At 36.7% G+C, this 13,221-nt stretch overlaps 1 protein-coding gene across 3 annotated transcripts in view; it reads right to left on the reverse strand.

Moving 5' to 3' along the window:
* Positions 1–455: 455 nt before the first annotated feature.
* FZD3 (frizzled class receptor 3) overlaps positions 456–13,221 on the reverse strand; it is an 89,266-nt gene continuing 76,500 nt past the window's right edge. Inside the window, exons 5-7 of one of the 3 annotated variants that reach the window (XM_065878841.1) lie at positions 11,802–11,950; positions 7,547–7,780; positions 456–1,053 (exon numbers count right to left, since the gene is read on the reverse strand). In XM_065878841.1, the coding sequence (XP_065734913.1) occupies positions 840–1,053; positions 7,547–7,780; positions 11,802–11,950 (597 nt within the window). In that variant the 3' untranslated portion in view covers positions 456–839. Of the gene's footprint in view, positions 1,054–7,546; positions 7,781–11,797; positions 11,951–13,221 lie in introns of those variants that run through there. The other 2 variants (XM_065878843.1, XM_065878842.1) reach the window with 2 other exon arrangements.

The raw sequence follows: 13,221 nt of genomic DNA on the forward strand, positions 1-13,221 counted from the left end.
GCTTATTCTATTACATGCTTCCACAGAACATATCTGAACATGAAGTTCTCTAGGAATCAATACTACTACATGGGAAAACATGGCTACAAAGTAAACATTTTCCATCATGCATATGGATAAGTTATAAAAACAGAGCCAGTAAAAGTAATATTTACAAAAGTAATAAAAACAGCACAATTACTGGGAAAAATGCCCATCTCCGCTTTTACTCCGTCGCTAATCCTGCTCCTGTATTTCTCTGAATAAAGATTATTTTGACAGAATTTCAAAAGAGCCTTCAATAGACTAATCAGATTCTTCTGTTGATTTTATATTCTATTAGCTAAAATACCCTTGCTGATTTATTAAATTCTCCTACAGTTTAAAAACACAGTTCTTTTTCACTTAGTGGAAAGGAAACTACAAAGTCTTACCGTTCATCTGAGAAATAAACCTTGCATAGAAAATTTCTTTAATTCTGAAATTTTGTTTTATTAACAGAACTACCAGAACGTTATCTCACAACTAGTTGATATTATATGAAAGCTCACTATAAAGCAGTCACCACACATTTAGGATTTTTCTAAATATAAAACAAATGGGTTTATAAAAATGCTTACCAGACAAATAATTATTTCTTCATAACCTAGAAATAAGAATTATTTATGCGATAATTCGTAGCATTTTGGATGCCTTGATGTTACAAGTTTGTTGCAATATAAAAAGCAAAAGTTTACTTTTCAATAGACACAATCTGCACCTGACTGAAAGCATCATAACAGTGAGTTACAGCAATCAGTCATGTAAAGGCAAAGAAAATCTGCTTTTTAAACAACACAAGTTTTCCACCTTAGGACAATTTAAGCACTGGTTCCATCTTCTTCAATAACCCGATTCATGCTGGTGCCATGTGTGATGTGAGTCATAGGATTAGTACTGAGATCTCTGATGCTGCTATGTCGTGACTGTTCATTGAGCCGATGAGAACTACTGTGCCTGGAGTGATCCGTGAGTCGTGACATGCTGCCATGAGGTAGTCTCTCCTCCATTCCTCTGTAACTGCAGGGAGTGTACCTAATATAGGAGAGTTTGTTTTGAAGTAGGTAACAGAACACACTAGAAAATAACACTAAAAATTTTCATGAAAATACCTCATCAAGTGAAATAATTAGGAAACTAACAAGTGAAAAAGTAACAACCAACTTTTGATGATTTACACTCTTGAATTATTCAAGTGGCCAAACAGAAAGGAGAGAAAATCTACTGATTAGGCTCAGAATTAAGGTATGCTTTGCAAAAGGACAGAAGCTGAAGTTAAGAAGAGCTGACTGATCTGGAGCTATGCTAACTAAGTAAGGATACTTTTCTCATTCAAGTAAGTTTTAGGTTATGAGGTGGGTTCCAGCAGAGGAAGAACAGCAACAGAAGCAATATGGCATTGTCCCAGGGAGTTTAGAAGAATGGTTATAATCAGTAGGACAGCAAACTCCAATTTTACGAAAAGAGTAGCATTGGAAAAGCGAGCAAATGAAATTAGAGGAGAAATTACCGTGACCTTAAAAAAAAAAAAAAAAGTGAGGGAATTGGCAAGCAATGATGACGCTAGGTGCCGACAGCTTCTTTCCAGAGAGCCCAGTTAACAGCTGAATTAACTACCTGTAAATGGTCTTAATTACTTTTCATTAGGGCTTCAGGCTGTGAGGATGCTATTTTGTAAAAGCTACATCAACTTAAATACAGAAGTAGCAAACTCCTAAGGCTTTGTAACCCATATTCCTGAAAAAGCAAATTCTCTCCTTATCCCTAGCCAAGGCACAGCTTGAGTATGTCAACTGGGCTACTTGGCTTATTGCAGACTGTCTTCTCTGTCATTCTACTTACCTTGAAAGACACCAGTGGGAGCTGTTAAAATTTCTTTTGTTGCAATTCTGACTCACTGAGCCCCCATTAGAGGTAAGAAAACTCACACTCAAACATACTATACACTTTTTGTAAAAACAATATTTAATTTAGAATAACAAAGATCAAAGAAAACAACTGAAAATAATTTATAACTTTAATTAACACATTAAACTTTAAGTAATATTTCTAAAAATAAAAAGGTAGCAGGCCATTCCTTTTTCAAATAGTCATCAAAACAACTACTCTGGGGCTTCCCTGGTGGCGCAGTAGTTGAGAGTGCCTGGCGATGCAGGGGACGCAGGTTCGTGCCCCGGTCTGGGAACATCCCACATGCCGCGGAGCAGCTGGGCCCGTGAGCCATGGCCGCTGAGCCTGCGCGTCCGGAGCCCGTGCTCCGCAACGAGAGAGGCCGCAACAGTGAGAGGCCCGCGTACCGCAAAAACAACAACAACAAAAACAAACAAACAAAAAAAAAACAACTAATCACAAGCAGCTGAAGACCTAGTGGCTGTCAAAAAGCATTTATCATTTCCCTCATTTGATGATTATAACAAATTTCATGACTCAATATGAATCATTTGTAAAATTTAAAGACTTTAAAGACTGATTCATATACCACTGAGCTGATCTAGTATTATAGCAGTGCTTGTCAGATAATGTTTTCATTAGATCACAGAGTTTAAAAATTAAGTCCTTTAAAATTATAAAAGAAAGCATGTCTTTTTTCCCATTTTGCATAAAGCAAAAAAGAACATTTAAGAATAAAAAGCTACATTTAAAATATTTTTTAAATTCCTCATGTTAACGGAATGGTTTATAAAAGAGCATTTAATTCTTATTTATTAAAAGAATTCACATTCAGAATACAAAGGTTTTAACTTTGGTTTGCAAGTTTTGGTAAAATAATTACAATGTTTGCAAATGAAAATATTTCATAATAACCCTGTTATTCTAGTTAATAATTATTTTACATAATAATCATTGCCCTAAACTGAGTGAAAGATTTCTCTAAATATGATTTGCCAGCCAATATGGAGACCTTTCACCTCTCAATGACTTCATAAGTATCTATTTCAAACAAATATGGCAAATGAAAAAGAGCAAAATATGATGCAGTGTTCTAGGAATGATATCAAGGTAATTAAAAATATGAATTCAGTATTTTCTAAAATGAAATCTGTCTTTGAGTTTAATTTAATGAATAAGACTAAAAGAATACCTTTTTTTATAGAAAAAATTGAGTTCTTATGTCTAATTCTTTAAGTGAAATATATGTCTATCCACAAAATTCTAGAATATGAACCACCTGCCCATGGATAATTAGGACTCAACTACATAGTAAAATGTCACCTATTTACCAAACTAACCACTCTTTCTCAAACCTCCATCTACCTACTCATCTACTTCCTTTTTTTTTTTGTGGAACGCGGGCCTCTCACTGTTGTGGTCTCTCCCGTTGCGGAGCACAGGCTCCGGACGCGCAGGCTCAGCGGCCATGGCTCACAGGCCCAGCCACTCCGCGGCATGTGGGATCTTTCCAGACCGGGGCATGAACCCGTGTCCCCTGCATCGGCAGGCGGACTCTCAACCACTGCGCCACCAGGGACGCCCCCACTTCCTTTTTTACATCCTCTCATCTAACTACCGATTACTTATTCTTTGAAGTTGACATACATGTGAAGGTATATTTACCCAAGTCTTATTCTATTTTACGTAGCACTGAGATCAGTAATTATCCATCAAGGAGTCTGGACTAGAGTGAGTACTGAGAAGCAGGAATGTGTGTATACGTGTGATCTCACAGCCAAGATACCATGAAATGATGAGAAAACCATGGCCAAATATAGTGTTCACGTGTAAACTTAAAAACTGATGCAGAAAGAAATCGCCATGAGATGGCATGCCCACATTATTTCTAAAGTTGTTTGATAGATTTATTTGTCTCCTAATATGCACTGGGCTAGATACTGTAGGGGAATATACAAATGTCTGTCACCAAGTTCACATCCTCCAGAAACTGCAAACTTAGCCAAGGAAAAACAACTGTATTGAAAATAGGTCACACCACAAGAATGATTAAAAAGCAATTAATTAGGGCTTCCCTGGTGGCGCAGTGGTTGAGAGTCCACCTGCCGATGCAGGGGACACGGGTTCGTGCCCCATTCCGGGAAGATCCCACATGTCGCGGAGCGGCTGGGCCTGTGAGCCATGGCCGCTGAGCCTACGCGTCCGGAGCCTGTGCTCCGCAACGGGAGAGGCCACAACAGTGAGAGGCCCGCGTACCGTTTAAAAAAAAAAAAAAAAAAAAAAAGCAATTAATTAACTGCCATGGATATGGGAATCAAGCAGGCCTTAAAGGATGAGTATGATTTTAATTTATCAGAGATAAGAAAGGCCATTACAGGAGGTCATAGTATATCCCCTAGTTTCCATGACATTATACTTTCATAGATTCCTTCATATGTCTATAAGCACTTTCTCTGAATCACATGCTAGGCTATTCTTATTGTATTATTATTTCTTTTTTTTTTAAAGGCACTTAATTTTTTTTTTAATTTTAAAAATTTTTGGCTGCGTTTGGTCTTCGTTGCTGCACGTGGGCTTTCTCTAGTTGTGGTGAGTGGGGGCTACTCTTCGTTGCGGTGCACGGGCTTCTCATTGCAGTGGCTTCTCTTGTTGCAGAGCACAGGCTCTAGGCGTGCAAGCTCAGTAGTTGTGGCTCGTGGTCTCTAGAGCACAGGCTCAGTATTTGTGGTGCGTGGGCTTAGCTGCTCTGCGGCATGTGGGATCTTCCAGGACCAGGGCTCGAACCCGTGTCCCCTGCATTGGCAGGCAGATTCTTAACCACTGTGCCACCAGGGAAGTCCCTCTTATTGTATTATTATCATTACTGTATTTACCAAGGTCTTGTTCTTGGTCTGTTGTTTTTTTTATTAAGATTCAAGGAATTCTATCTCACAATTTTAATTACCAACTACCTTATATTAAAGATTATAAACTTTCTTATCTAAACTCCCATTCCATTCAGATTACTGATGCTGAAATCCCCCTATATTTAATTGCCTTCAGAAATTCTCTACTCAATATGAACTTATCTTGTATTACCATTCACTCACCCTACTTATCTCCTCTGAGATATTTTCATGGGCCAATCTGATCTTCCCCTTTTCTGAAGTTCTATAACATTGATCATCTCTAATACTCACTGTTTTAATTATATGCTGGCTTGCACTATTTTTTAGTTGGTTCTTATGTATATGTCCTATCTTTCTCATAAGGTTATATTCTTCTAGAGTGCAGAAATTATACTTTAGCTTTCTTCTATATATCTCTTTATACACAGAATGCCACACGCATAAAAGCTGTATTCTAACTGTTCATTCCTTATTGAAAATGATAAGGCTAATAATGTCAGACATCAAATAATGCTGAGAGTCAGTTCATGGAGGGTGGTGTTGACAAAACGTACTCTGAAAGATTCTCTGATTTCCTCCCTCTTTATGAGTGTCTTAAGTTAAGACCTCTAAATTACTCTAGAAACTTCCCAACTGGGCTTACTTACAATCTCCTCTCCTATGCTGTTGTCCAGGTGATCTTCCTAAAATACAAATCTGATTTTATCACCCCAATGCTCAAAGTCTTCTAATAGTTTCTCATTGCTGTAAGGAAAAAAACTCCAAACTTCCCAGCATGTTTCATCTCCTACAGTTGCCCTGGTACTTAACTGCCCGTTTGTCCTCCTTCCCTCCTCATATGCTGTTTCCTTGTCTGAAATTTCCAACTGCTTCCTCTGAATCCTATTCAAATTAAAGTGCTATCCTGTTTGTGAACAAGACTTTCCATGGCGACTTAAATGGTTTTCTTCTCTGGAATCCCAAAGCACTTTGTACATGATTTTATCATACCCATTAAAGTATATTACTACCAACTGTTTACTCTTCTGTCTTCCATCTCTGTGTCCCTAGCACTTAAAAGAATGCTTTTTATTTAGGAGTGCTGAATGGAAGGAAAAGGCAGGAAAGAGAAGATCTTTGAATGTGATTAAAAAACAGGGCATTGGTGATGTCAGAAGTGGGTAAGAAGGTGATAAAGACTAGAAATACAAGGAATGAAGGATGCAATTGGTAGAACGGAAATATTCAAAATATTCATTTCAAAAATCTGGCAAGGAAAAGAAAAAGAAATGGATAAAAGATAGAAAATATATGATAGTCAAAGAAAGGCTGCTCCTTTTTAAAACATAGGGTAGCTGACCAAGTTAGAAGGCGAAAGAAAGCAAGTTGAGAGGACAAACCAGAAGGACTAAAAAGACAGTGAGTATAGGAATCATACCCTATACTGGGAGGACAGGGAACACTGAGAGAAAGGCTGGAATGAGACTGGAAGGATACAGGACAGCTGTAGAAACAGAGATGTTTCAAAGTGAACCAAGAATTTCAGGCATTATAATTTTCATTCTTTCAGTTTTCCAAACTAGAAATATTAAAAAAAAAATCTTTGGCACATTCCTTCTCTCCAATTGCTTTAATCCATCTCCAACTCCTATCACTTCATTTCTTCTTTTCAAATATCCTTCAGATCAGCTCTTCCTCTCTTGCCACTACCACTGTTCTTCCATAAGCCTTCATCATCTCTCAGCTGAATTAATGCAAAGCTCCTAAGAAGTTTCTAATTCTAGTGTCTCCACCATCAAATTTAACAGGAAAGCACATCCAGCCCACTCTCAAACATTCTCTGTGAAGCTTTTTCCCATCCCCTTCCCCACCAGAATTAATCACCCCCTCGTCCAAGCTACTAAACAGGGGTTGGCCAACTATGGTCTGCCAGTCAAATGAGGCCCCTTGCTATTTTTGTAAATAGTTTTACTGGAACACAGCCATTCCCATTTTGACTACATATTGTCCATGGCTGCTTTCATGCTACAACAGCAGAAATGAATAGTTGCCAACAAAGACCATATGACCCACAAAGACTAAAGTTATTTATTATGTGGCTCTTTATAGAAAAAGTTTGCCAACCTCTGGACTATACCATTATATTTGCATTTTACTTTAATTATTAACTTATAATAATGATAATAAAAGTTGGTATCAGGCACTTACGGAGATGGGCACTGTTCCAAACAATTAGGTACATTATCTCATTTATTGTTTACAACATTGCTAAAGGGGCAAATATTATTACTATTTCCATTTTACAGATGAGGAAACTGAGGTTTATCATTCCAGACTCCATGCTTTTAACCACAACATGAATAATGACTACACTATCTTTCTTGAGCTTATTAAGAACAAAGATCATGCCTAAATCATCTTTGTATTCCCAGAGCCTAGCACAATGCCTGACATGGTAGGTATTCCATAACTGTTTGCCAAATTAATCTTACTAAAATAACCACTTTTACCCTGCCTTCTCCCTGATCAGTAATACCCGTCAATGACTCCATATTGCTTGCTGCATCGAGTCAAACTCTAAACTCCTCTGACTGGCATTAAGTCTGACCATCATCTGGGACAACTGTACCTAGGAAAGTTCAAAAACGTTAACAATGATCAACTTCTTTTTCAGAATTGGCTACTCTTCCAATAGTAGTAGTCACATTGGCTACTTGCCATGTGACTCAAATTCAGCACACGAAATAAACTAATCTACCAATAAAACTCACCTGCCATCACGGGATCTGTGGAGGCTGCCATGGTAGCTGCTCACTTTGCTGTGGACACTCCCTGCTTTGCTTCTCTGATCATCCACCATGGCCAGCTGAGTTGATGAAGCATGTGTGGATGTTCCTTGAGTGGAAGTTCCTCTTGATTTTCTTATAATAGGAGTATTTGGATCCCTCAGCAGGGACTGAGCGAAATCAGGTTCCTGGAGTACCTGTCGGCTCTCATTCACTATCCTAGACAACAAAATACTAAGTTTAAGATACAGACTAACATCTCTACTTTTTTGACAAACTGATGTTATTCTTGAAATTAATTCCTTCCCAAATAATGTCTTTAGGACAGATATAAGGTAACACTGTTGACCGAAGAGAGAATATAACAAAAATCTGTGTCAATCTGTTCCCAAAAGTGGTATGATAGAAAGAGGTTCGTATTAGAATAAGGAAATCAGGATTTTAGTTCCAACTCTGTCAATAAATATGTAATCTTAGGCAACTCACTATCCCCTTTTCTTAATTTTCCTCATCTATAAACTGAAGGTACACAATTTCATCATTTCTAAAAAGTCCCTTTCAGCTCAAGAAATTTATCATTCTCAAGGACACTGAAATATTACAAAGGTACTATTATAAAGTAGAAATACTATTTTCTTGCATGGTTTATGGAAGTAGTAGAGGCCTCATCATGGCATAGACACATTTTTTAATTTGTAAGAGCAGTTGTTTTAAGGTAACAAGTTGACTTTATGACAGAGCATTTGTCTAGTGCTGGAATAAACATGAATGATCATAACTAGAACAAAACATATGAAAAATTAATTTAAGCAAACATACAATTAAGTCCCAGACCCATTAAAGGCTTAGGAAAAAAGAATTAAGGGGATGAATTATGTCCAGAGCAAAAGTTGGGTTTTTTTTTTTTGTGGTACGAGGGCCTCTCACTGTTGTGGCCTCTCCCCTTGCGGAGCACAGGCTCCGGACGCGCAGGCTCAGCGGCCATGGCTCACGGGCCCAGCCAATCCGCGGCATGTGGGATCTTCCCGGACCGGGGCACAAACCCGCGTCCCCTGCATTGGCAGGCAGACTCTCAACCACTGCGCCACCAGGGAAGCCCCAGAGCAAAAGTTTTTAACTGCTATGAAAGGGTTAAAAGCAGACAGATGTTCATGATGATGAACAAAGTGGTAATTAATAAAAGAGCCAATTAAATATTTGCAAAGGTCAGTGTATCAGTTTGTGTAAATAATGACTATGAGAATCATACATAAAGTTAAAATTAGACAATTTCATTAAAAAAAACTCTCCAACATGTAAAGATTGGATCATAAATTGAGAAAGTGCATATATTCTAAGTTTTTGAACTAGAAAAAGATCATTGTTGTTATCCCGTTGTTGTTTTAGTGCTGGGGTAGAAGGGCTGAAAGAAGACTAATATTTGTTGAGTACCAGGTATTTTACATATACTCTCCTTTAATCTTTCTTAATAATGTCTTTATTATAGAGATTAAGTCCTAAAAAGATATTAGATGTCCATTAATAATAAATATTGTGATCCCCATTTTATAGATGAAGAAACTGAGGTTCTAAGGGATTAAAGGACTTTCCAAAAGTCATACAACAAAACAGCAGTTGGGGGTGTGAGGGAGGGAGATGCAAGAGGGAAGAGATATGGGGACATATGTATATGTATAACTGATTCACTTTGTTATAAAGCAGAAACTTTGACATACCACTGTAAAGCAATTACACTCTAATAAAGATGTTTAAAAAAACAGCAGTTGGGGATCAAACTTGTTTAAATGGCTTCAAAGACAATCATAAAGTAATGATAAAACATAATGTTTATGTATATGATAAAAACAAAATGTCAAAAACTAAACAGAATAAAGAACAACTCAAAGATAGTTAAAACAACATTTGTTCTTGTGTTATCAATAGCCCTATTCATATATACATACATCCCAAGTCACTCTGGATTACTGAATTTGTTTTCTTAACTTATTTTTAAAAATTGGTTCAAACTGACTTCTGGTCATTCCAAAAATTTAACCCACCTTCAAATGGTGAAGGTCTGTCCCCTCATTTTACAAATAAGAAAACAGAGGTCCAGAGAAATTAAGTGCTGTGACCCAGATAATTCCAAAAGAAGATTTCTAAAAATATTTCAATCAGTGTCAGAAATATTAGCATAAGCACAGTCTTAAATGTGGCTTCACTCAGAGGAAGAACACTAATTTGATTTACATAATTTTAGAAGCCAGTCTTTTGACACACAGTATAACAGAGGGGTTAAGAGCAGGCTAGAGTCAGACTGCTTGGGTGTGAATCTCAATTCTACCATTCACTAGCTATTAAACCTTGGTTCTATGCCTCAGTTTCTTATCTGTAAAATGACGATCTCCCTCACAAGGTTGTTTAGAGGATTAAATGATTTAATAATATGTAAAATGCTTAGGACAGTGCTTGGAGTATTAAGTGTGCTCAATTAATTGGTAACCATTATTATGATTACTCCATAGTCATTTCTCAAAGGCTCAACCAGACAAATGCTAGAAATGGCTGTAGGGTGCTCACACTCTTGAGGAGTGGTACTCTAGCCCAGAGCACTGGAGGGTCACAATGACTTTGTTGGGTTGCGGGGGTGGTCCATGGTTCCAGAAAACCAAATAGAAGGGTTCTTGGGAGTTCTAACCAGTTTCAAAAGGATTCTGACCCAACTAGGATCCCCCAAATAACTGGAAAGATTCCCCAAAAGGGTAGCTTGGACTTAGCTCCATCTGGAGTTTCTAGTACAACAGAATTGTTGTATTACAGAATTGTTTGTGTATGGTCCAGAGATGACCAGGAATGTTTAATTCAAACCCTCAGAATTATGTTTTACTGTGATTAAAACATATTTTAAAATTTCAAAAAATATACAGATAAATCCCCCAAGGAAGGATGTTCCACAAAAAGCAAGGACTTGGCCTGTTTTGTATGCTACTGAATCCTTGGCATCCCAATATAGTTCAAAGCACACAGTAAACATTCATTAAAGACTTTCTCAAAGGATGAATTCTTAGGAAATACATTTTTGTTGTTGAATTCTTCTTTCCTTCTCTGCCCTATGAAACTGTATTTAAAGGGGAAATGCATTATCTGATATTACTAGCAGTAGTCTCAGATATGGTAATAAGAAATGTACACTTTAAAACTGTGATTTTAAAAAATCTCAATCTAATCGATGTAACAGAAGCTGCTAATTACTGGTATTTTAGAAAATACAGATCCTGCTAATGCAGTACTTTAAGTTGTATAAAAAAAGTACATTAACCCATACAAGACACAATAACATTTTAAATATCTTAAGCATTTTATAGACTATCCCACCAAATCCATTTTCCATGGAACTTAGGTTAAGTAAAATCATAAGAATATAGACTCCACTAACATAGAATATGCGATAATTCAAATACAGTATACATATAAGACTTATCCTTAGTAAACACTTTGAAGTCATTTGTTCCTTTGTGAATACTGCAGGGTCTTATTTTGTTTTGTTTTGTTTCATTAATTATGGGGTCAAAAAATTCAAGATTCCTCAAATATGCCCTGAGAAGACTGCTTTGGCAAATCTTATATTTTACCATGACAGTCTAACATGCAATGTGGCCAACTATGAATTAAAATAATTTCTTTAACATATTCCATTTTATCTACTAATATCATTTTGCTATTTTGGCTTTAACGTGTACCTCATGAGAATGGAATAACATGCTATCTCTTTAAATAATTTATGGTACAACCTGGAAGAATGATGGACAGTTGGAAACGGAAGTCTAATTGAATACCTATGTGACTTCAGCCAAGGCACTTAACCTCTCTGTGCCTCAGTTTTCTCATCTGTAACACTGAGATGATAATACACACCAGTCCTCAGAGAAGTGTCAAGAAGATCAAATAAGAATATATATAAAATCATTAATTTGTTTTTAATGTTAAGAAGATTATAATTTGGATTTTTTAAAATAAAGACTGGTCTTTCCTCAAATATTCTGAATTAGTAAGGAATAGGCCTTAAGCCTGGTTCTACTTGGCTATCTTTTCTGAATAAGTTTTTAACTGTGATTTAAGGTTTAATCATAACTGGTGGAAGCTGAGGTTACAATCTTTTTGGAATACTTCCTCCAAATCCAAATTATTTTAACACAGGAAACACAAAGATATTACGTAAATGTGAAGTCTGTGAACACCATGATAATTTACTTCAACTTACTCTTTTTTCCTACGACCATGAAAAAAACTGGCCCATTCAAAGCATGTCTTTTTGCTTCCAACCCAAAAAATGGAAGGAATACCAACTATGAGAGCCATCAGGTATTTCATCAGAAAGACAATCAGGTCTGGACGACTCATTTGAGTAACCTACAAGAAGGGAAAGAAAAATATCTTACACATATAAATAGAATTTTCTATTAAAGGCCATTATAAAATCTTTTAAATAAAATAAATAGTAAATAATTCTATAAGTCTGATATTTTCACTTACACAGTTCTATAGTTAATTTTCTTATTATATGGAAAAGACACACTACTGAAAATTTGACAACAAATTTACGTTCTATATTTTGAGTTCTATAGTCTTCTTATTAGCTCATATTGGATACCTTCTAAAGAAAAAGATTACTAATATAGAAAATATACCATGAATAGGAATAGAGGCTCAAATAATACCTATATTCTTCTTGGCCAATTTCACTCATCTTATCATTGGTCATCACAATATACAATTAGGAAAGTGTTAATCTTTCCCCCCCCATTTTATTAATTTCTGTTTTTATATTTAATATGCTCTTCCTCCTACCTACTTTCATGTTTACTTTGCTGGCTGTTTTCAAGCTTCCTCTTTAACCTATGAGTGAGTTTTTTAGTTTCTATTCAGATGAGTTTTTTTTTTTTTTTTTTTTTGCGGTACGCGGGCCTCTCACTGTTGTGGCCTCTCCCGTTGTGGAGCACAGGCTCCAGAAGCACAGGCTCAGCGGCCATGGCTCACGGGCTCAGCCGCTCCGCGGCATGTGGGATCTTCCCGGACCGGGGCACGAACCCGGGTCCCCTGCATCGGCAGGCGGACTCTCAACCACTGTGCCACCTGGGAAGCCCCCAGATGAGTATTTTTAAAAGTTCTCTTTATTGTTGATTTCAAGTTTAGTTACTGTGGTCATAGAATGTGGTCTATTTGATTCTGGTTACCTTAAATTTGGGGGACTTCTTTTGTGATTTAGGACACAGTTCATTTTAAAGTATTCCTCGTGTGCTCAAAAATAACGCTTACTCTCTATTTGTTGGGTACAAAATTTTCTATACGTATTAGATCAACTTTATTAGTTGTGTTGTTCAAATCTTCTATACAGGCATCCTCAGAGATATTGTAAGTCTAGTTCCAGACCACCACAATAAAGCAAATACCACAATAATGTGAGTCCTGGGGATAATTCTGTTTCCCAGTGCATATAAAAGTTATGTTTACACTATAATGTAGTTGAATAAGTATGCAATATTTACTCATAAGTGTCTAAATAACAATGTTCATACCTTAATTAAAAAATACTTTATTGCTAAAAAATGCCAACCATCATTGAGCCTTCAATGAGTCGTACTCCTTTTGTGTGGAGAGTCTCGCCTCAATGTTGAAGGCTG

This window comes from Phocoena phocoena, chromosome 6 (genome assembly GCF_963924675.1).
Source record: "Phocoena phocoena chromosome 6, mPhoPho1.1, whole genome shotgun sequence".
NCBI lineage: Eukaryota > Metazoa > Chordata > Mammalia > Artiodactyla > Phocoenidae > Phocoena > Phocoena phocoena.